Source organism: Ascaphus truei, chromosome 5 (assembly GCF_040206685.1).
Source record: "Ascaphus truei isolate aAscTru1 chromosome 5, aAscTru1.hap1, whole genome shotgun sequence".
Lineage (NCBI taxonomy): Eukaryota > Metazoa > Chordata > Amphibia > Anura > Ascaphidae > Ascaphus > Ascaphus truei.
In genome coordinates this window covers 24,504,588-24,525,952 of record NC_134487.1, presented here as the reverse complement: position 1 = coordinate 24,525,952, position 21,365 = coordinate 24,504,588, and the positions used below count along the sequence as shown (strand labels likewise).

The following is a 21,365-nucleotide window of genomic DNA, read 5'->3' as shown; positions in this document are numbered from 1 at the left end:
TTCGATTGTTCCCAAATGCTGACATTTGACAGGTTGTATTTTTGATGCAATGTTACCTGCAGAAGGATCTGCTGATGTAAAACCACAGCAATGAAGATGTTATGCCTAATGAAAGATCTCACAACCTCCAACATATCTAATGGATCATCTAGGCACTTCTCACAAAACAACAGACTGCAATGTTATGAACACGGATACTGAGAGTGACAGAATCTCCATATCTTCTGCCAAGGCAGAAATTGTTTAGGTAATGAATTGATTCTCCATACTGTAGCTGTATTAATATTGTATTATTTTATTTAGACTGATTTACAGCAAAACGACACACGGGGGAAATAGCAAAATGCATAGTTTTTTGTTTGGTGGTGCAAACAGGACACCAGAATTATCTGTAATTTGCTGATCATTTTCTCAAAATAATACATAATCCTCCCTCAAATGAAAAATAAAGTATTCTGCTGCATCTTTGGTTTAAAAAAAAAAAAATGTGGTTAAAGCTAGTCACAAAGAAAAATTCATTGAAAGTAGGAGAAATACCAAATGTGTCCACCAAGAACGTGTTTATAATTGTACATTACATCTGAAGAGACTTTCAAGGTATGAACATCTATGAATAATCCTTAAATTGGTCCATTTACCACGATAACGTGCACCAAATCCCATTTTGTTTAACCCTTTAAGTGCCCCAGGACAGTCGTTATGTCATGGGGACTGGCACTCTGGGTGCCTCATATGACGGATTGACTACAGATGTAGTAAGACTTACGATCACGAGCAACTTGGAGAGTGTCTACCGTGATCACACGGGGGGTCCATGATTCTGAACGGTACACCCTACAGCGTTAATCCTTCGGTGCCGCGACCACCGCGGCAATTAACAATGGTAAGTACCGAGTTACCCAGCCATTCTTATTATCGTGGTATTACTATCATACCGGTGTATTACCCAACCCTAATCCCTCCTCTTCCGTTTCCTCCAAAATGGCCACCGTGGTCACATGACCACACTGGGCTGGAGGGGCACTCAAGCTTCACGACCCCCCAGCGTTCAAAGGGTTAAATGGTTCTTGGGCTCCTCTGTGTATTTTGTTTACTGACTCAACCAAAGTCAAGCAGGCTGGGTCAGCCATTAGCACATATTTGTGAATTTATCATGGTCTAGCACACAAACAGAAAGGACAACAGAAAACGATTTACATAGAGGGATTGTTAGTGAATTCAGGTGCTAACTCCCGGTATTGCCAGGTGCTGACTCCCATCATTGAGATTTTAAAGCATTCCTTTCATTTACATATAAGCCCAGTGCATTGTGGTTCATAATTCTATAATAGAACGTGGATGTTTTTGTGTGTCGTGAGTCACTGCAATATAACAGGTTGCAGGGTAACAGCCTGTCAGCAGGGAGAGACGGACTGGCAAGCTCTTTAGACTTTATACTGTCAACCAAGAGAAACATAAACAAAGAGCACAGCACTGAAGTTCAAGGGTGTGTGGCTGAACGCTAGCACTTAAAAGGCTCTGGATGATTTTTCAGGGAAGATTGAGAGACAGGGGAATTCTAGGGAACCTAGGAGCCAGAATGCAGAAGGGCTGCATGGTAAGGAAGAATAGTAGTCCTGCAATAGGAGATCAAGCAGACTAAAATGGAATCAGGTACAGTAGTAGGTTATAAGTGAGGCCCCAGGCAAAGGTTACCAGGTATTTAACCGGACTGTCCTCTATTTGGACACTTTGTTCAAATGAGAAAAAATGAGAGGTAATACTGGACATGTATGTGTCCGGTATTACCTCTCTGGACATAGTGACCTGACCGGCTTGGGGAGGCCATGGGATTTTCCCGAGCAGGGCTGTTGCTTAGGGGACGGGGCAGTTTCCTCTGTCCTGATTGGATGCTGCTGGGTAGCAACCAATGAGGTGGTGGCAGGAGCCTGGGGGTGGGTCCAAGGAAAGGGGGAAATAGCATGGAGCTGAAAGGTGTGCGTGTCTGTCGAATGTGTCACACCTTTCACCAGTGTCCAGTATTTTTGGAGAAGCCACCTGGCAACCATACCCCAGACTCGAGTCCCTAATTGGTATTCACACTGCCCGTAGACTGGAGTGCCGGTTAGACTGTTCAGTTTTACAGTACATCAGGACCAAGCCCCAAAACAGAGACTTGGTATGGAATAAGGTCATTAATCCTAATGTATTGGACTTACCCTGAAAGTGTGGGGTGGAGGACTTCAGTTGAAGTCAGACACCTCGGTTTTAAGGTTACCTGTTTGGTGACTGTTTAAAAGTGGTACTGGCCACAGACCCACACTCCTGCCTAGCCCTGTGGCCGGTACATCCTGTATGCGGTGCTCCCTAGCAAGACTGACGGCGTACCCCAATTGCAACACATAATGGTGCTTCCCTCTGGTATTCAAGCAGTCATTGAAAGGGTAGATAGGTCTTGTAACAATATAACTCTGCGCGCAGAAGCAATGCAGAAAGGCCCGATGGATACATATGTACTGTTCGGCACAGCACCGGAGGCCTCCATGTAAAGGTGCGTGTGTGTGGTGCTGGGAGAAGGGGGGGGGGTTATGTGTATTGGGGAGGGGTTATGTCACCAACAGCTGTTGTGTGCCTCTCTTGCTGGAGCCACCCCGTCCCCCAAGGTAAGTGTATTGTGTGTGTGTGTTGATTGATTGGTGCCCGCCGGTCTCTCCTGAACTCTCAAGTGTACCCTAGGGCAGTAAAAGGTTGGCGATCCCTGGTGTAAAGGAACACCCAAGAGCATGGAACCAACAACCTGGGGCAGGCATAGCAGGAAGCGTGCTGCACTAAGAAAGCTTAAGGCAAAATAGTCAGAGAAATGTACATACAAACCAGGCTTGAGGATTGCAGACAAGAGAAACAGCCCAGAGCTGAGCTGGGAATCAAGTCAGAGCAGCTAAAACAGCATGACAGAGCGAGAGATTAGCGCCTGATTTTTCCAGCAGCAAAAGGGGCTGGGAAGTGTTTGATATTTAAAGGTACAGATCAACTGAGATTGATTAGTCAGCCTACCACAGTGAGGCAGACTGGAAGCCTGCACTGGAATTACTACTCCTCCCCACACGGCAAATACAGGCTACAGCCTTCCCTGTACCGTTAGCAAAGCCCGGTCTCTTCTTCAGAAGCCGATCTCTGAAATTGAACGTTTTCCTGAAACTTGAACTCAGAAAAAACGTAACTTTAAAAATATTCCATTGTGTTCCTCCTGTGTGTTGTTCTATTACATTTAGGTGATATGTTTCCAGTCTAATGGCTCAGTCACTCACCCATTCTATATAATGTAGAGCAACTACAAATACCACTTATGACCACGTCACATATCAAACAGGTCCACAAACCTGCCTTTCCCCATACAATGCTTCCACGGCAGCCAGGGATTCTGGGTAACGACATGCAGATGAGCACTCACAGTGTATAATGTAAAGGAATAAGGATCTCCGAATGTGTTCTGCCTGGAGCAATGTTGAAGTAGCCAGGGAATAGATTCCTCATTGCCCGGTGATAGCGAGTCAAAACTCCAAGGCTTCCAATTACGTTTACTAAGTAAAACAAATGGCTCTTCTCACTCTCATGCCATTGGCGTTCATGGTAAAATGTGGCAGCATAACTGCCTGTGCGTGTGGCATTGAATAGATGCAAACACATCTTAAAGCATTGATAGGCCGTTAAGTATGAATTGCCTGCAAGTGTTACATTTTGTTGGTTAGCAAAAAATAAGTATTTTTACCTCTTTAGCATTAGAAGTTATATTTTAATTTAAGAACTGCCAAGACAAACTTTCTCTTATGGCTTATGTCCAACTCTATCATTTCTGAGATGAAATGGGGGTCATTTTTTAAAAACTTTTTTTGGGGGGGGGGTGGGGTCACTAACAGGGGAAGAAATGGCACATTTTAAAGAAAACGATTTCTGTAATAAATAGGTGCTGCTCTTCCATGGCACAAACATTGCTAAATGAGCATGGTAGACGTAAATTAGTTGGCTGGGAGTCATTGAATCGCGATCCGGGGGCCAAATTGGCGACATGTGCCATTAACTTTGATTGCCGATTTCGCCGATTCGCCCGTGATAGCGCGGATCGCTCTTTGACGACTCCCGGTCGTTGAACACTAATGGTCCAACAAAAGATTTTACACTCGTGTATCCAATAATCTGATGAAGAGACCTCTGTAGTCTGGAAAGCCTATGCACAGGAGAACCTTGCATGATTAATATGGTCCATCAAAAGGTATCACAGTCCGCAAAGTATCTTACTCTGTATCCAAAAATGAAACCGCTAGTATAATACAAACCAAGAGCAAATAAACCCCAAATGGTATCAGGAAAGAATTGACTTTACATTGAGAATAAAGACAACACATGGTATATTGGTTGTGTATTAGCTGGAAGGTGAATTCTGAAATAGCACTGCTTAGTAATACTGCCTTAAATATTTTTGATCGTCTCTTTGCATGCTTATTTCAAAGCATATAGTTACCAGTAGTGTTATCATTCATAAGCTTTTGCAGTTGATAGAAATGTAGTTTGGGTTTCCACCTGACATAAACCATCCACTGTATATTAGACAGTGTCTTGCTACACAGTAACGTTTTACAAGGTGGATTTATCCAGTCGGGATGGAGTTTTTAAAAGGGCAGTTATATCAACGTTTCGCACCATCTGGGTTTTTTAATCACTTTTTCCTTCGGGAAAACTCTAAAAAATTTCCAGGGATTTCAATGGATTGACAACACTAGGATTGTCTGCAACAGTGTTGGTTAATCTAGAGCTATTTGGTGCATCTACCCCTTTTCATGAAATAAGATGAAACTCCTTTTCTGGGACATAATGTATTTATCTGAAAAACAATAAGGCAGATTTATAAAAGTATGGAAACAGTGGGTGCTCCCTGTGGAAGGGGCCTGGTTTGCCACTGGAACGTTTTCTGGATAGAGCTGCTCCCCATAATAAAGCAGCAGTTGTGGAGAAATAGCATCAAATCCATTTTAAGATGTTTAATAAACGTACATAGATTTCGGATTTTAGAGATCTGAATCATACTTTCATTTGTACAACTATTTAAAGGGTGGGAGGTATAAACCAAGACTGGCTTTGTATACCAACTGGGTATGACCTAGAATTGGAATTTGTAGTTTCCATAATAACTTCTAAATATTACTTTACACTCACTAATAGAGCAAAGTGAAAATGATATTGTGATTTAATGGCTAAGAAAATGTCCGCTGCAAATACCCATTTATCCACAAGGGATATATCCTGACTAAGCTCCACTATAAGTATAATATGACAATGAGAAAGCTTCGATATAAGTATAATATAACCACGAGAAAGCTATTAATAACACCCCACACTTCCCTCCTTAAAGCACCAATCCCTACTACTTCATTTTTTCCGTATTGTTTTAATCTTTACAGCATTGGAACTGTGGGGGTTTCCAGAGCTGAACTGAGCTATTTTTAGCTCTGGGGACGTCCCGAATCCCAAAATACTTACCAGTTTAGATGTTGATATTTTCTCTCCCTTTGAAGAAATCAAAATGGCTACTAAAGTTCCCGCGGACTAACATGAAACCACAATATCACTTAAGGGATGACGTAGAGGCTTCCTATTGGACAACCACCGCAGCCATCTTTAATTGTCCATAAACTGGTAAGTATCGTGGGAACCAAGGCGCCCCCTGCAGCTGAAATGAACGTGTTTCCAGCTTGGAAGAATTCTGTAAAATAAAACGACCAATATACAAAATGGGGTCAGAAATTGCTGCTTTAAAGTTACTTGTTACTATTATCATACTTTGGACACATCAGGTTTTTAGTCTACAACTAACCAAAAACACCGTTACTAATTTCCATATTAGTGAGTGAAATGTCAGTCTTGTTTTTCAAGCTACTGGTTTTTTTTTCTGTTAACCTTGCAACAATAAGTGATGGCATAGTTACATCTTTGTGGCATGTCATAGCTGTGAGCAGCCCTTCTATAGGTAACCCACCAAGCCCTTTAAACATACTGCAACCAGTCCCTGGTCATCATTTGAATATTAGAAGATGCATTTTAGAATGTTGGCATCCAGGTGGGGAGAACAAGAAGTGTCTCACGGTCCCGCCGCACACAGAGCTCAGAGGAAGGCATGTATCACATTCTAATCAAACTCTTGCCCTGCCTTATTAGCAATGCAGCAACACGGGAGACGGCAAAAGCTATTGCAGAGTATTTCGATAATATCTTAATGTAGTAGTAACTGCTCTTTGAATTAACCAGTTTCCATTCACTTTATAGTAAAATATACTCCCCGAAACTCGGTTCTCACTTACTAATTCCTCTCTTAGCAGAAGGGGGGAAGGGGCACACGATAATGTCTGATTTAAGAAGAAAGTACTACTAGAATAAAATGATAAAGTAATCCACCAACATGAGTATTAGTTAAATAATCCAGTTGAGACCTCAATTAATGAAAAAAAAAATACAACATATACAGTACCAATACCACCGTTGAGAATAAAGCAAATTATCTGGGGAAAAATATATATAATGTCCAGTAGTAAGAACATTGCAAGACTCCTATGCCTCCCCAGTTATGGTCAAATCCTTTCACCATAGTGGAACTGGAGTCGGTGCATTTTATAATACATTAAAACCTTGTGTTGCTGTTGATGTTGGTGCAGTATAAAATATGGCCATAAAAAAAATTTCTTTTATCTCTGAGTCCATCCTGGAGTGCACAATTCAGAATGAAATCACACGTGGCGAGTCGGCTACTCTCCATCTCCGCCCCGGTCCCTCTTTGGCTGCTCACTTGCTCCCGCTGAGCACAGTTGTGACAGAGGGTGGTCTCGGTCTCCGTTCTCCACCCACTGCAGAAATGGCTGAAGAGGAGGAAGAAACGCCCGACAAGAAACTGTAGGGGCTAGACGGGGACATACCTAAAAGAAGAAACAACAAGAAACAATGATTGCAGTAACTGTCTCTTCAGAACCCCGGGGTTACCTTTCGATATGGCTATTATGGCCCCATCTATCCTAAAGACGCCAGCCACCAAAATCGGTGAGATTTTAGGGGTTGTGGAGCAAATAAATGGACTTTTAATGGAAAAGTACTTATTTGTATCAGTAAGTTTCTGTTTACGTCTATGGGAACGCAGAAGTTAAAAATCAGTGAGAATTAAAGCTGCAGTTCAGTCAATATCCTGCATGTCTGTTTTTTTTTAATAAATCAGTTCTGTAGTAAGAAAAAATACTTTTAGCATTTTCTGTTTTTAAAAAAACAACTTTGAAAGACCAATTTTCTTGTATTCTATTTTAACAAGCATTTGCTAAGGCACTGCCCCTTCATGTCCTGTCACAAGCTCTGGCACACCCCTTTGTCAGCCCTGCCCTCCCTCTAGCACATGTCAGTGCAGAATTGCTCATGAATATTCATGAGCTTCCACTGACTGACAAGCAGATTATAAACAAATCCCAGCTTTTAATATGTCACCAAATTTCGACCTATCAATACATGGAGAACGAATTGACCGGCAGCTATACAGTTCTTTAGGTAATTAGAGATTGCCCACATAAAACTATTGAAGTAAAAAAATAAATGTAGAACAAAAAAAAAAAAAAAAAAAGACTGAACTGCAGCTTTAATGTCTTTACATGGAGTAAAACTGAAGAAGAAACTTGGCAGAGAAACAAATAATTAAGCAAAAGCATCTAGTAAACTCCAGTCATGATGAGCATGACCAATATGGATAAAGGCTTAATAATCTTAACCTACTAACCTCCCCGAAGAATTAATCTTTCATGAAAATCAGAACCAATAATAGGATTGCAGATGTCTTTTTTATCGCTCCCTCACAACGGAGCCTCTGTCCGATATTAGAATACAGAACAGGGTCAGCTCTGACCTTCTGGACATGGTCAAATTGTTGAGACACATAAATCTACTGTAGGCTCTTGTTCCAAGGGTCCAATTAGCATAGTATTTAAGCTGTCACAATATGTTTTGAAGGTACTGTAATAATGTTTTGATGTATCACTATTCTCTCAATACAACAAGTTGATTGGAAGTTACACCTAGTATAGCTTTCATCTAAACATTAATTTGAAGAGGGTCAATGGGAGACCCAGGTCATTCCCCATACGTAGGGTGCCTAAAATACACCTTTGTGGTTATGTTTCCAAGGCACTCGGCTGCAAAAGTCAAGTGAAAAAATGGCATCAGATTTATCAGACAATAAGATGTCATAGAATTTTTCGTTTGGAAAAAACATGGTGCAGTTTTTTTCTCCTGTTTTTTTAGCCAGACGAGTTTCAAACATACTGTAGCTCCCCTTGAGTTTCAGATTTCTTTATAATTTTCATGATCAGAAGCAACCAACAATCGAATGATACATTTGTACCCAGTTTACTACTTGTAGCATTGTAACGTTTCTATAATGAGTGATAGAAAGAATACAAAGAAACTCAACAATCCATCCTGTTATAACTGCCTCCGGCACAGTACGTAATCACCGTAGCCATTGCCAGACAAACAAGCCTGCTTTAGTTTTTTCCCTACATACACTGGCGACACACTTTATTCGAGCTCGGCTAGTCCCACGAATTCGGGTATACCCGGGTGTATTGAGGTTTGTGACTGTTTTCTGCCCGAGTGCATTGAGGTATTTTCCGGCAGGGATTGAAGCATTTTATTCCCGCTGGCTGCAATACTGCACAGTACATATATATATACTGCATTACAATTCATGAATTTATGCCATCTGGTAGACACGCGAAGCATTGCAGCCTATTAAATCCTAATCATTATCATTTAACAGATCAGCCGCCCGTCAGCCAGGCATGAACCCAGGCTGGGAAGGCAAATGCAACGGGGCTTGTCAGAGGTGAGGAGCGGCGCATTCCAGGTATCTGCCAGGTACATACCGGGTATTTGCTCGAATAAAGTGTGTCGGTGCAGTAGTGAGCAGTAATTGGAAAATGTCCTGGTTTCCTGTTTGGCTAAAATAAAAGCTAGAAAAGCTTCACAAAGCCAAATGGTGCTGTGTCTCTGTGTCACTTATCCCAGCCCTGTTAGATGAGCATGTACTGTACTGTAGGATATTGCAAAGGCTTAGTCTGCAGTGCACAGGCCATTCAATGCTTTCTGTACAAGAGGTACCTTCAGCCTGCTCCAGTGCTGATACTAAAGGCATTATGCAGTGTCTGTTGTACAGAGGGAAACATGAGTTTTCCTTGTGCAATGCAAAAAGGTCTGCAAAAAAAAAGGAACGTTTTTCACAGGCACATCAAGAAAAACAAGATTGTGAAGTTTGCAGCTGTAAAAATGTATTTAAATTAATTTAATTACAGAGAATAGGATATTTTTAAATGACTCATTAAGTCCATATTTACTAAGTGATGCTACTCCATAAAACATGTTTAGGCCCATTTAGGAGAATGGGCCACATGGGGTCTTATGGAATAGTGCCGCTCAGTGAGTATGACTGTTAATGTCTGTTTAATGCTACTTTTTTTATTGCGCTATAAAATCTCACTGATAGTACATCTGAGAATTGAGTTCAAACGCCCTTCAAGTTTTGCACAGCTCAATTCTTTTATTAGGATGAGGTTTTGAAGTTTTGCAAGTGGGCAGCAAAATCATAGAACTGTTGTACAACGCAGTTTGTTGGATTATGTCTGACCAGAATAATGATAAATTAGCAGCAAATTCCTTTTAAAATGCAACCTTGTTAACCAGGCATAATACATTGCTTTATTTATTTTATGTCATTTCTAAGGAAGCTAGTATCATAATTATCTTTTCATTTGGATACTGTGGTTAATGTGGCAGTTTCCAGTGACAATTATATCAAGGGATTCCAGTTATAGGTTTTAACCACCAGGTCACTGGAGCTGAATCCCCATTAATTTTAGCTCTTGGGACCCCCTGCTTCTGGAGATACTTACCTCTGAAGGGGGTGTTGGTATCTCCTGCAAGCCTAAAGGTCCCGCGTCACATGGGCCAATAGGAAGCCACGCCGGATGACGTCATGGCTTCCTATTGGCCCGCAGGGCACAGGAGTTTTGAAAAGCGGCCATTACGTGAACCCCAGCAAGAAAGCCGGAGCGACTACTGTCACGCCCTATGGAGGTAAGTATCTCCAGAAATGAATGGTGTTCAGCTCCAGAGACCTCCCTGCATAAATCCTATGTAAAACAAAATCCATCTTGGATTACCACTTTAATACCTCAAGAACGGAAATAGCTGGGCCAGGAGTAATGGAAACACTTCCAAAGGCTGTAAGAAAATATATTATTGAGCCGTTTTAAGGAAGCAGTGGTCCTCATCAGAAGAACTGGGCATTTCAACCATTGCAACCAGGCTGCTCTTACCGGGATGAGAACATAAAATAAAGGCTTGGAACTAGTGATGTCCACTGTTTCTCAAGGCAGACAGTCATACTGTTCAGCAGGGGCATGCAACACCAATCCTCAAGGGCCACCAACAGGGCAGGTTTTCAGGATATCCCTGCTTCAGCACAGGTGGCACAATCCGTGGCTCAGTCTTCGACGAAGACTGAGACACCTGTGCTGAAGCATGGGTATTCTGAAAACCTGACCTGTTGGTGGCCCTTGAGGACTGGAGTAGCCCGCCCCTGCTGTAGGGGCAAAATAAATCCAGATGGACCACATACTATTTCAATGTTTGACCAGAACTTTGTGTTTTATCTTGCTCCGTAGTGTGGCTAGTTACGTTTTGTTTGAAACAGAAAAGGGATAGAAATAAGTATTTAAAATCCTTCTGTGCTTTAGACAAATGCATTAAATTATGCAGTAGTCTTCCCTCAAAATGCTTTTCGATTTAAATGTATATTGTGATGCAGCCTTGTCCCCCAAATAGCACCCGTCCCCCTCCTCCACATTCCTATACATTGTAAAAAAGTATTTCAAACCATCCCATCTTTTGGCTAGTAGCACTCTCCATTCACAGCACAAGCACAAATTCAATAGTATTCTACACCAGTGGTGCTCAACTCCAGACCTCAAGCCCCCCCTACTGGTCAGGTTTTCAGGATATCCCTGCTTCAGCACAGCTGGCTCAATCAGTCCTTGCTTCAGCGCATATAGCTACTGAGGCTGGGATATCCTAAAAAATTGTCCTGTTGGGGGGGCTTGAGGACTGGCGTTGAGCCCCCTTTTTCTAGACTGAGGCTCCACTTTTAATTATTATTTTTTTAACTCCCATGCATTCCTAGACGTTCTGCAATCTGATTTTCATACAGCTCAGCCAGTGATTTCCACGAAGCAAAATCTGAAGGACACTTCTCCCTCCCGATCTTGCTTGATACAGTGTCTTGGTTGCTTTTGATACTGGTGACCACACTGCTCACAATCTGTAACAAAGCCCTATCTTCGTTCTCCTCCTAACTTCCCCACCGCCTCATTTCAGTCTCTGTTGCTAAGAGGTCTTCATCCCATTTATCTCTATTGGTGTACTTCAAGGATCTGTGCGCTCTCGCTGTTCTCTCCCGCTGTTCCTTCTCTCTCTCGTTCTCTCTCTCGTTCTTGCTGTTCTCCCTCTCAGTGTTCTCGCTCTTCTCTCCCTCGCACTCTTTTCTCGCTCTTCTCTCCCTCGCGCTCTTTTCTCGCTCTTCTCTCCCTCACGCTCTCTGTTCTCGTCAAGTTTCTGATGGGTTTTTGGGCGTATACTAGTGTATGATACCGTCTCTCTCTCCCAGCACTGTGTCCCTCTCTCCCAGCACTGTGTCCCTCTCTCCCAGCACTGTGTCCCTCTCTCCCAGCACTGTGACCCTCTCTCCCAGCACTGTGACCCTCTCTCCCAGCACTGTGACCCTCTCTCCCAGCACTGTGTCCCTCTCTCCCAGCACTGTGACCCTCTCTCCCAGCACTGTGACCCTCTCTCCCAGCACTGTGACCCTCTCCCCCAGCACTGTGACCCTCTCCCCCAGCACTGTGACCCTCTCTCCCAGCACTGTGTCCCTCTCTCCCAGCACTGTGTCCCTCTCTCCCAGCACTGTGTCCCTCTCTCCCAGCACGGTGTCCCTCTCTCCCAGCACTGTGTCCCTCTCTCCCAGCACTGTGTCCCTCTCCCCCAGCACTGTGTCCCTCTCTCCCAGCACTGTGCCCCTCTCTCCCAGCACTGTGCCCCTCTCTCCCAGCAATGTGACCCTCTCTCCCAGCACTGTGTCCCTCTCTCCCAGCACTGTGTCCCTCTCCCAGCACTGCGACCCTCTCCCCCAGCACTGTGACCCTCTCTCCCAGCACTGTGACCCTCTCTCCCAGCACTGTGTCCCTCTCTCCCAGCACTGTGTCCCTCTCTCCCAGCACTGTGACCCTCTCTCCCAGCACTGTGTCCCTCTCTCCCAGCACTGTGACCCTCTCTCCCAGCACTGTGTCCCTCTCTCCCAGCACTGTGACCCTCTCCCAGCACTGTGTCCCTCTCTCCCAGCACTGTGACCCTCTCTCCCAGCACTGTGACCCTCTCCCCCAGCACTGTGACCCTCTCTCCCAGCACTGTGACCCTCTCTCCCAGCACTGTGACCCTCTCTCCCAGCACTGTGTCCCTCTCTCCCAGCACTGTGACCCTCTCCCCTAGCACTGTGTCCCTCTATCCCAGCACTGTGACCCTCTCTCCCAGCACTGCGTCCCTCTCTCCCAGTACTGCGACCCTCTCTCCCAGCACTGTGACCCTCTCTCCCAGCACTGCGTCCCTCTCTCCCAGCAATGTGACCCTCTCCCCCAGCAATGTGACCCTCTCCCCCAGCACTGTGTCCCTCTCTCCCAGCACTGTGACCCTCTCTCCCAGCACTGTGACCCTCTCCCACAGCACTGTGTCCCTCTCTCCCAGCACTGTGACCCTCTCTCCCAGCACTACGTCCCTCTCTCCCAGCACTGTGACCCTCTCTCCCAGCACTGCGTCCCTCTCTCCCAGCACTGCGTCCCTCTCTCCCAGCACTGTGACCCTCTCTCCCAGCACTGTGTCCCTCTCTCCCAGCAATGTGACCCTCTCTCCCAGCACTGTGACCCTCTCTCCCAGCACTGTGACCCTCTCTCCCAGCACTGTGACCCTCTCTCCCAGCACTGTATCCCTCACTCCCAGCACTGTGGCCCTCTCTCCCAGCACTGTGACCCTCTCTCCCAGCACGGTGACCCTCTCTCCCAGCACTGTGACCCTCTCTCCCAGCACTGTGTCCCTCTCTCCCAGCACTGTGTCCCTCTCTCCCAACACTGTGACTCCCTCTCTCCCAGTACTGTGTCCTTTTCTCCCAGCACTGTGTCCCTCTGTCAGCACTGTGTCCCTCCAGAACCTACCTGTCAGGGGAGCAGGGAAGAGTCCATCTTTGGTACTGGTAGCAGACACCACAAGAACTAACTGCTTCCGGTTCCTACCAAAAGGCTCCTCTGCTGCTATCCCCGCCCCCATCCTTCTCTGCTGCCAGGCCAATCATCTCCTCTGCTCCCAGAGGCAACCTCTACCTATGGAACTTACCTTTAGTATATGCCATGCACTCTCTCTCCCCAACGTCAAGCCAAATACGAAGACTCATATTCTGAATGAATCAGTTCAATAGCCTGGACAGAGGCAATTACCAAGACTATTGGCCAGGCCTTGCCATCCACTACGCTTACTCCTTCCCCACTATCTCTGTACGTCCCCCAACATACCACTCGGATATTAAAAACTCTCTGAAGCAGGGACTCCTATTTCTACCATGTATGATACACTTATTGTATTTTAATTCCCTGTATTCTTCTACATATTTTTATACAGTACATTATTAAAAGTTATCTGCTTACAAGAATAGATGAAGAGATCTTACATCACCCGTTTGTAAGGAAGCCTAGCTAAGTTTGATACAGTAAATGTCGGTGGGCAATATACTTACAATCTTTACGGCTTGTTCCATCTGAATGGGGGCTGGCAGGACTGAGGCCACCAGACTGGCTGGAACTATCTTGACTGCTTCCCAGGTGCAATTTTCTCATGTGTCTCACTACTGCAGTAGCATTAAATGCTTGCTAGAAGAAGACAGCATTTTCATGTCAAGAAGCAGATTTTGTAAATGGGTGATAATGGGTTATAGATAAAACAATATCCGTTGAAAACTGTTGTACATTACAGCATAGCAAAGCATGCCAATCCGCTTCTAAAGTGCACTTAGCAGCGTTTGTCCCTCCCCCCAATTTTACACCTACTCCAGACAGGTGGATTTTCCCAATTCTGGTGATAGATCCAGGTTAGAACTGAAAAAAAGTATTTCAAATAAAACAAAGAGTATTAGATGCATGGGAAGCCTTCTAATAAACTGCTGGCGGGAAATACAATAAAAGAACTGGAAGAAAAAAAGAAAGAAAACTCTACAGGAGTAGGAGGTACTGAAGAATAGATTTAGTAAAGTTTGCCTACAATATGGTGAAAAGTGGGGTAATAAAGCAACAATGCATTCAATTCCACTCAAGAAAAATAACATTACTATGGCTCTTATTATTAATATATGTATTAAAGCTGCTTCTCCATGTCAGGGGAGCCTGAGAGACCCTCCTCTGTTTACGAGGTCTTCACGGTCATGGAGAAGCGGCTTCACAGCATATTGAGTAGGGCTCTACATTATTACCCTGTTTCTCAGCATATTGACTATTTAGCCAATTATTGGGTAGCAAGTTGTGACAATTGACAGACTAGCTGAGCCAAGTGGTCATCATTTGATACCAGTTCCTACAGTATGTTTCTATGCTTTCTTTTTTCTCCTGCTCATCCTGGGATCTAGACCTGGTTCTTCCACTCTCAGAATAAGTGTGGTTATCTCCAGGTCACTTAGGAGGGCAGCAATGCCCAAGCAGAATACGAAGGATTATCTATTACTCTCTCACCTATCACACATCTCAATGGTGGATGCATGTTCCTGGGATATACAGGATGCTCTATACAGGCATACCCCGCATTAACGTACGCAATGGGACCGGAGCATGTATGTAAAGCGAAAATGTACTTAAAGTGAAGCACTGCCTTTTTCCCACTTATCGATGCATGTACTGTACGGCAATCGTCATATACGTGCATAACTGATGTAAATAACTCATTTGTAACAGGCTCTATAGTCTCCCCGCTTGCGCACAGCTTCGGTACAGGTAGGAGTCGGTATTGCTGTTCAGGACGGGCTTACTGGCGCATGCGTGAGCTGCTGTTTTGCATATTGAGCGAAATGTACTTACTCGCGAGTGTACTTAAAGTGAGTGTACTTAAACCGGGGTATGCCTGTAATCAATTTTTCACTATTGGCGGATTGAACAAAAATAGCTAGATTCATATTCACTAATTAATTATTTGTGCCGTCACCTTTAGTTTGAGTTGCACTCAGCGGCAAATCCGCCGCCCTTATGCACTTGTCTGTGTCTGCCGCCCTTAGGAACTTGCCGGTGCCTGTCGCCCTTATGCACTTGCCGGTGCCTGCCGCCCTTAGGCACTAGCCTGTGTCTGCCTCCCTGCTTCTCCTTCAGAATCCAGCATCAAATGACGCTGTGGACGTCACCGACGTGACGTCACACGGCATCACATTACCGTGGCACCGAGACGGCATGATGTTATTTGACGGTACGACGTCACAGTTGCCATGGCAACGAGACGCCGTGACGTAGTTTGTGACGTCCGCAGTGTCACTTGACGCTCGATTTAGAAGGAAAAGCAGGGCAGCAGAACGGAGGCGGCCGGCCCAGGTAAAATAGTCCCTTCCCATTAGGTCCGATAGGCCTGAGAGCGCGGCAAATGCAAATGGGGGGGCGGACATTTTTGCCGGGCCTAATGTGCCTAATGGGAAATCCGACACTGGTTGCACTGCAGAGAAGCCAGTCAACATATTATTTAATAAGCGGTGCACTACCATAAGACTCCCTGCAGTAGCCTATTCACCATAAGAGAGGGGTTATTTATTTCCCAGCTACAATATCAGGGAAGGACTGGTGCACAGATACTGCACAATATCAGGGAAGGACTGGTGCACAGACACTGCAAAATATCAGGGAAGGACTGGTGCACAGATACTGCACAATATCAGGGAAGGACTGGTGCACAGACACTGCACAATATCAGAGAAGGACTGGTGCACAGACACTGCACAATATCAGGGAAGGACTGGTGCACAGACACTGCACAGACTTATCACACAAGGAAATCCCACTGGTTTCATGGTAAGGTTTTTCCTCAATAAATCTGGTGCCGTTTCTTTTCCCCAGTTTTGTCGATGGGAGGCTTTAATAAATAGTCCTCGGAGTGTTCTCTGGGGCCGGAAGGTCTCTCATGGGATAACATCACTTAGTACACATGGGCCTCAATCCTTGGCTTTAATATGAACTTCGCTTTGCATCTGCTCACAGCAGCGATCAAGGTGGCACTTTGTGGCCCTGTACATATACCCTACATCAGCGGTGCGCAAACTGGGGGGCGCAACCCCCAGGCGGGGCGCGAGACTGCATGCGGGGGGGCACACGGTTTACAGAGGCCCCGCACGCTACCCGAAGGCACTTAAATGAAGTGCTGGGGGAGCTGCAGGGCCTCTGTAAACCTTTACTTACCTTGGCTCCACACATGTCGCCATGGCAACGAAGCGTCAAATGAAGCCGCGAGGTCATGTGACGTCACGTTGTCATGACGCCAGAGCCGACGCTGGAGCCGAGGTAAGTGGGGGTGAGGGGGGGCGCGGGGGTGAGGTGACAGCCGGCAGGGGGGCACAGGGAAAAAAGTTTGCGTCCCCCTGCCCTACATGCTCCTGTCTGAGAAGATGCTAGATGGTGGTTTGCTCCCACTGCAAGCAGATACAATGTCACCAGTTTTCTCTGGAGGTAACAGAATAAAAAGGAAACTTTAAATCAGCAATCCCCCATACTCATACTTTTTTTGTTGTTGTTGTGTCCCCCATTACTTTTATAGGACGGGAATCTGGAAGTCCCCTGGAGTTCAACCGCGCTATTTTCAGCTCTGGGCACCTGGTTTCCCGAGATTTACTGGTGAGGTTTAAATCTCCCTTCAGACAAAATGGTTGCCAAATCTCGGGCCATTAGGAAGCCACAATATAATCGGTTGCAGCTTCCTACTGGATGGTCATTTAAATCCCCTTTAAAAACCAGGAAGTAATGTGGGTAACTTCACTGGGAGCTGCAAATAGCGCCGTTCAGTTCTGGAGAATCCCAGGGTTCCAACCCTGTAAAAAAAGAGGGGGGTGACGACATTGCAGGGTTAATCTTTGAACTTCCATTGAAATGCATGGTTTTAGCTAGAACAATGCTACAGTAAATACAATCTAGGCTTCAGGCAAGTAATTTTGTGCAGCTATAATTTTATATAGAGGTAGGTGTAGCAGAGACATTCCCACTGAGTGCTGCATTGCTGTAGTCCATGTTGTATTTCAGATCCGTCCCTTTCATCTGCCCTCTTGCAGCCTGCTGAGCTGAGGGATGGGAATGTCTCGTCATGACACTGAAATCACGAACCATGACTTTACAAAAACACACGTGCTGCCAATAATCTTCACGATAAAAAATACATATATATATTGTTTTATCTTTTAACGACCCCAAGGCTGGAGGCGCCTGCAATACCAAAGTGTTTCGAATCGGTTAAACCAATGTGTAAAAAAAAATCCACATTTGGGACACAGCCATATCTGGGCTGCAGCGCCATTAATCTCTACATCTCTGATGATCAGTCAACTGTAAGAACCGTGAGTAGTAACTTTTTAACATACTGTATGACACTAGTACATAGTGAAAAGAGAGGAAACGGTTGTACCGGGTCATGACACCAATCTTTCCCGTTACATACAAAGTCGCTTTCATTAGATGCCTCATTCACTGGGGTTTAATAGTAATACAGAGGCCCATATTTACATATTTGGCAGAACACCTTCAGGTTAATGGGCTATGAGGTGTCTTCAGGCGCCTGCATGGTGCCTTCTGGCAGAGCATGACTTAGTAAACATGTCCCATAAATGGTAAAGGCAATCTTGTTTTGATGACAGGTCTGTTCTTGCACAATTAAAGCTATGTTCAATGTCAGTCACACCCCACATGTGTATGTTAATCTTTTGTGTTTCACACTCCCACTGTACTGCTCTGTATGTTGACACTGTATAAATACATATAAATAATTGTCACTATATACAATCATTAATGCAGACAACTAATTGGTCCATCTCATCTGCCAATTTCCCCCATATAACATAACTAGGGTATAACATATGATACCTCTCTTGACTACAATGTGCCAATCTGAGACACACTGTAGAATTCTCTCACAATTGTTACAGAATACAGATATAAGGAATCCACACCCTACCAATTCTTTGGGGAAGATTCACTAAGGTTAGTTGTGGGTTAGCACACCTGATCCGGTGTGAACTGCTATTCAAGTCAATGGCAGTTAATGCCAGATCGGAGGCTTTACCCCTTAGAGAATCTCCCCTCATGTTGCAATGTCGTGTAACAAAGTCTGTAGGGGGTAAAATAAGAATAACTTACCCTCCATTTGCTTTTTGCGAAGTTCTTCCGGATTTGAGCACTGACAGATTCGTGTATATTTTTACACAGAGCCGTATCACCAGCAATCCTGAAAAAGAATACAAATCATTATTTTTACTATTACTATTTACTATTATTGCATATTACACTATTTAATAAAGCTTTAGCCAGATGATAGAGTTTGTATCAATGTGTGTGTCTTTTGCTATCATCTTTGTGTATTTTCTTCTGCCTCAATAAAAGACATCAGATCTAATCTGGCACAAACCTAATAGGAGAAGATATTCCAGTAAATTGTGTGAAACATGACTCCTCCGAACAGAAAGAAGTTTCCTTGCAGTTGGCAAACACCCACGAGGATGAAAGATGCTCTCAATATGAACTCCACATTAAGAATGCATCTTGATTCATTATATCACTAAATACGATCCTGCTGTAATTCTGTGATTTGGGTGCCTTTTATACCATGCTTATTCCATTTAAAAAGGTGCACTGTTTTAAGTTAATGGTCTACAATATTTACTGGAAGATCCTTGCTCAAGTGACTATACAGAGAGGTCTATAAGATCCCCCGCTTATATTTTTAGCGCTATCAAGAGTTATTTGGGAAACACCAGTGTACATAAATGCATGAAGGTAATTTGCCATGAAATTGCTCCTGTTCAACATAATCAAGCAATCTGGGAACTGGTAGCCGTGGAGTGCTGGTTTTGTGGACTCCCCCGTGTCTGAGCTACCATGAAAATGCTCTACTTAAGAACTTGATTCAGACAATTCTCATACCAGGGAAAGACACTGATAGCATTTTTACTATACTACACTTGCGGAATACATTGATGCTCTTTAACCCTTTCCGTGCTGGAGAGTTGTGCCACCTCCTTAGCCACGGACCCTCCGGCAGTTCCGGTTTAGGTCACCTCTCTGCACTGCACTGATAGGAATAACCCTCCTGTTGGTTAATTGTGTGGATAACAGGAAAGCAGAGAGGGGCTGCACCAGTGTTGCTCTCTGCCGCTCTAGCTAAAATTTCTGCTGCAGGGTGGTTGGAAGAACAATAAAACGAGCCCTGTTTGAAGGTTATTGCTGTTTCACATGCATCTGTGGTGCAGATGTACAACCACTACCAGAGTTCAGCTGTGATCATGTGAATAAGTGAAGAATTACCACAAAGGAATGTTCTGAATTATACAGGGAACTGGACCTTGAGTCCAATATGGTGCAACAGATATATTCCACAGTAGAATAATATAATAAGTCCCGTGAGCCACAGACATCACAATATGATTCTCTTAGGTGTATTAATCCTTTCAAACTACTCCAAGGGGATTGGTATCCATTGTCAACCAAAATACATAGTTCATATATATGTGACTGCTACATAAAGCTTAAATCTTAGAGTGGGATTTACAGGGTATTGGGGGAACACAACACCAAAGGCAAGGGGTTCCCTTTTCTCCTACCGCACTCAGATAAGTCACTGAACAGTATAGGTGACACAATTGAAGATCAGTAGTACTGTCATAGTCCACACACTTTGAGTTGTAGAATGATGATATCCAGCAAGAGGTCTGTGTAAGCGTGCATCCAACTTGATTGAAGATCAGAAGAAATAGACTCCAAAGAGGAACGTAGAGCACAGCAAGGGACAAATCGCAGGAACCAGTGCACCATAGGTTAAAATCTAGTTTATTGGTCCATAAGGGGAGACACCCACTCTGACGCGTTTCGGGCTAAGCCCTTTGTCAAAGAGGACCTCCTGACGAAGCACGTTGTGCGAAACGCGTAGAGGTCACGACAGGTCATCCTGCGCGTGTTTGCTGACAAGCTGATATGGAGCCTGCGAGAGGCACAAGCGGTGTGTTCCAGCTCTACGGTGCCGTGATCCGGATCCTAATACGGACACCGTGGAACCGCATTTCTGCCTTAGTGTGAGTGTCCGTCTCCCCTTGTCAGTTATTTGATAATCTATGGCGGTTTCACTTTAAATCGTTTGGATTGTTTTCTTTTTCTTTTTACTGATTATATTCGTTTTTATTGTGTTCCATGTGTTGTACAGTTTAGGGTTTAGATATCTCAGAGGTCATATTTACGGTCACTGTATCTGAGCTGTATAACATTTTAGCTGAGGTGGGGTTGGATCCTCTCAGTATTATTTGTGTATTTTAATAATAAATAACAATTACCTAATCCCTGGTGCGCATTTGTGCATTTTTCTTACCCCAACCCCGTTATAACACGATCCGTTACAACGCGAATACGCTTATAACGCGATGCAAGCGTGGATCCCAATTTTCGTATTTATGAATACTTTACAACACGATTATAGGTATCTTAAATACTTTATTGTACAATGCATACAATTGTACTTTATTTCTAACGCGATCCGCTTATAACGCGATACGATTCTTTGGACCCCAAGCACAGCGTTATAAGGGGGTTGAGCTGTATTTTTATCTTGTATTTTTCTGCTTTTTCCACAATTTAAGGAAACATAATCTCCTAGGGAGAAAAAAAGTGTGTGTTTTTAGACATCTTTTGAAAGTAACTACAGGCATACCCCGGTTTAAGGACACTCACTTTAAGTACACTCGCGAGTAAGGACATATCGCCCAATAGGCAAACAGCAGCTCACGCATGCGCCTGTCAGCACGTCCTGAACAGCAATACCGACTCCCTACCTGTACCGAAGCTGTGCGCAAGCAGGGAGACTATAGAGCCTGTTACACATGCGTTATTTACATCAGTTATGCACGTATATGACAATTGCAGTACAGTACATGCATTGATAAGTGGGGAAAGGGTAGTGCTTCACTTTAAGTACATTTTCGCTTTACATACATGCTCCGGTCCCAT

The 21,365-nt window shown here is 44.3% G+C and overlaps 1 protein-coding gene across 1 annotated transcript in view; it reads right to left on the bottom strand.

Annotated features, from left to right (window-relative positions):
* Positions 1-275: 275 nt before the first annotated feature.
* The window catches only part of CAMK1D (calcium/calmodulin dependent protein kinase ID), a 364,601-nt gene continuing 343,511 nt past the window's right edge, over positions 276-21,365 (bottom strand). Inside the window, exons 9-11 of the mRNA XM_075599490.1 lie at positions 18,513-18,600; positions 13,889-14,021; positions 276-6,941 (exon numbers count right to left, since the gene is read on the bottom strand). Coding sequence (XP_075455605.1) covers positions 6,811-6,941; positions 13,889-14,021; positions 18,513-18,600 — 352 coding nt within the window. The 3' untranslated portion in view covers positions 276-6,810. The remainder of the gene's footprint in view (positions 6,942-13,888; positions 14,022-18,512; positions 18,601-21,365) is intronic.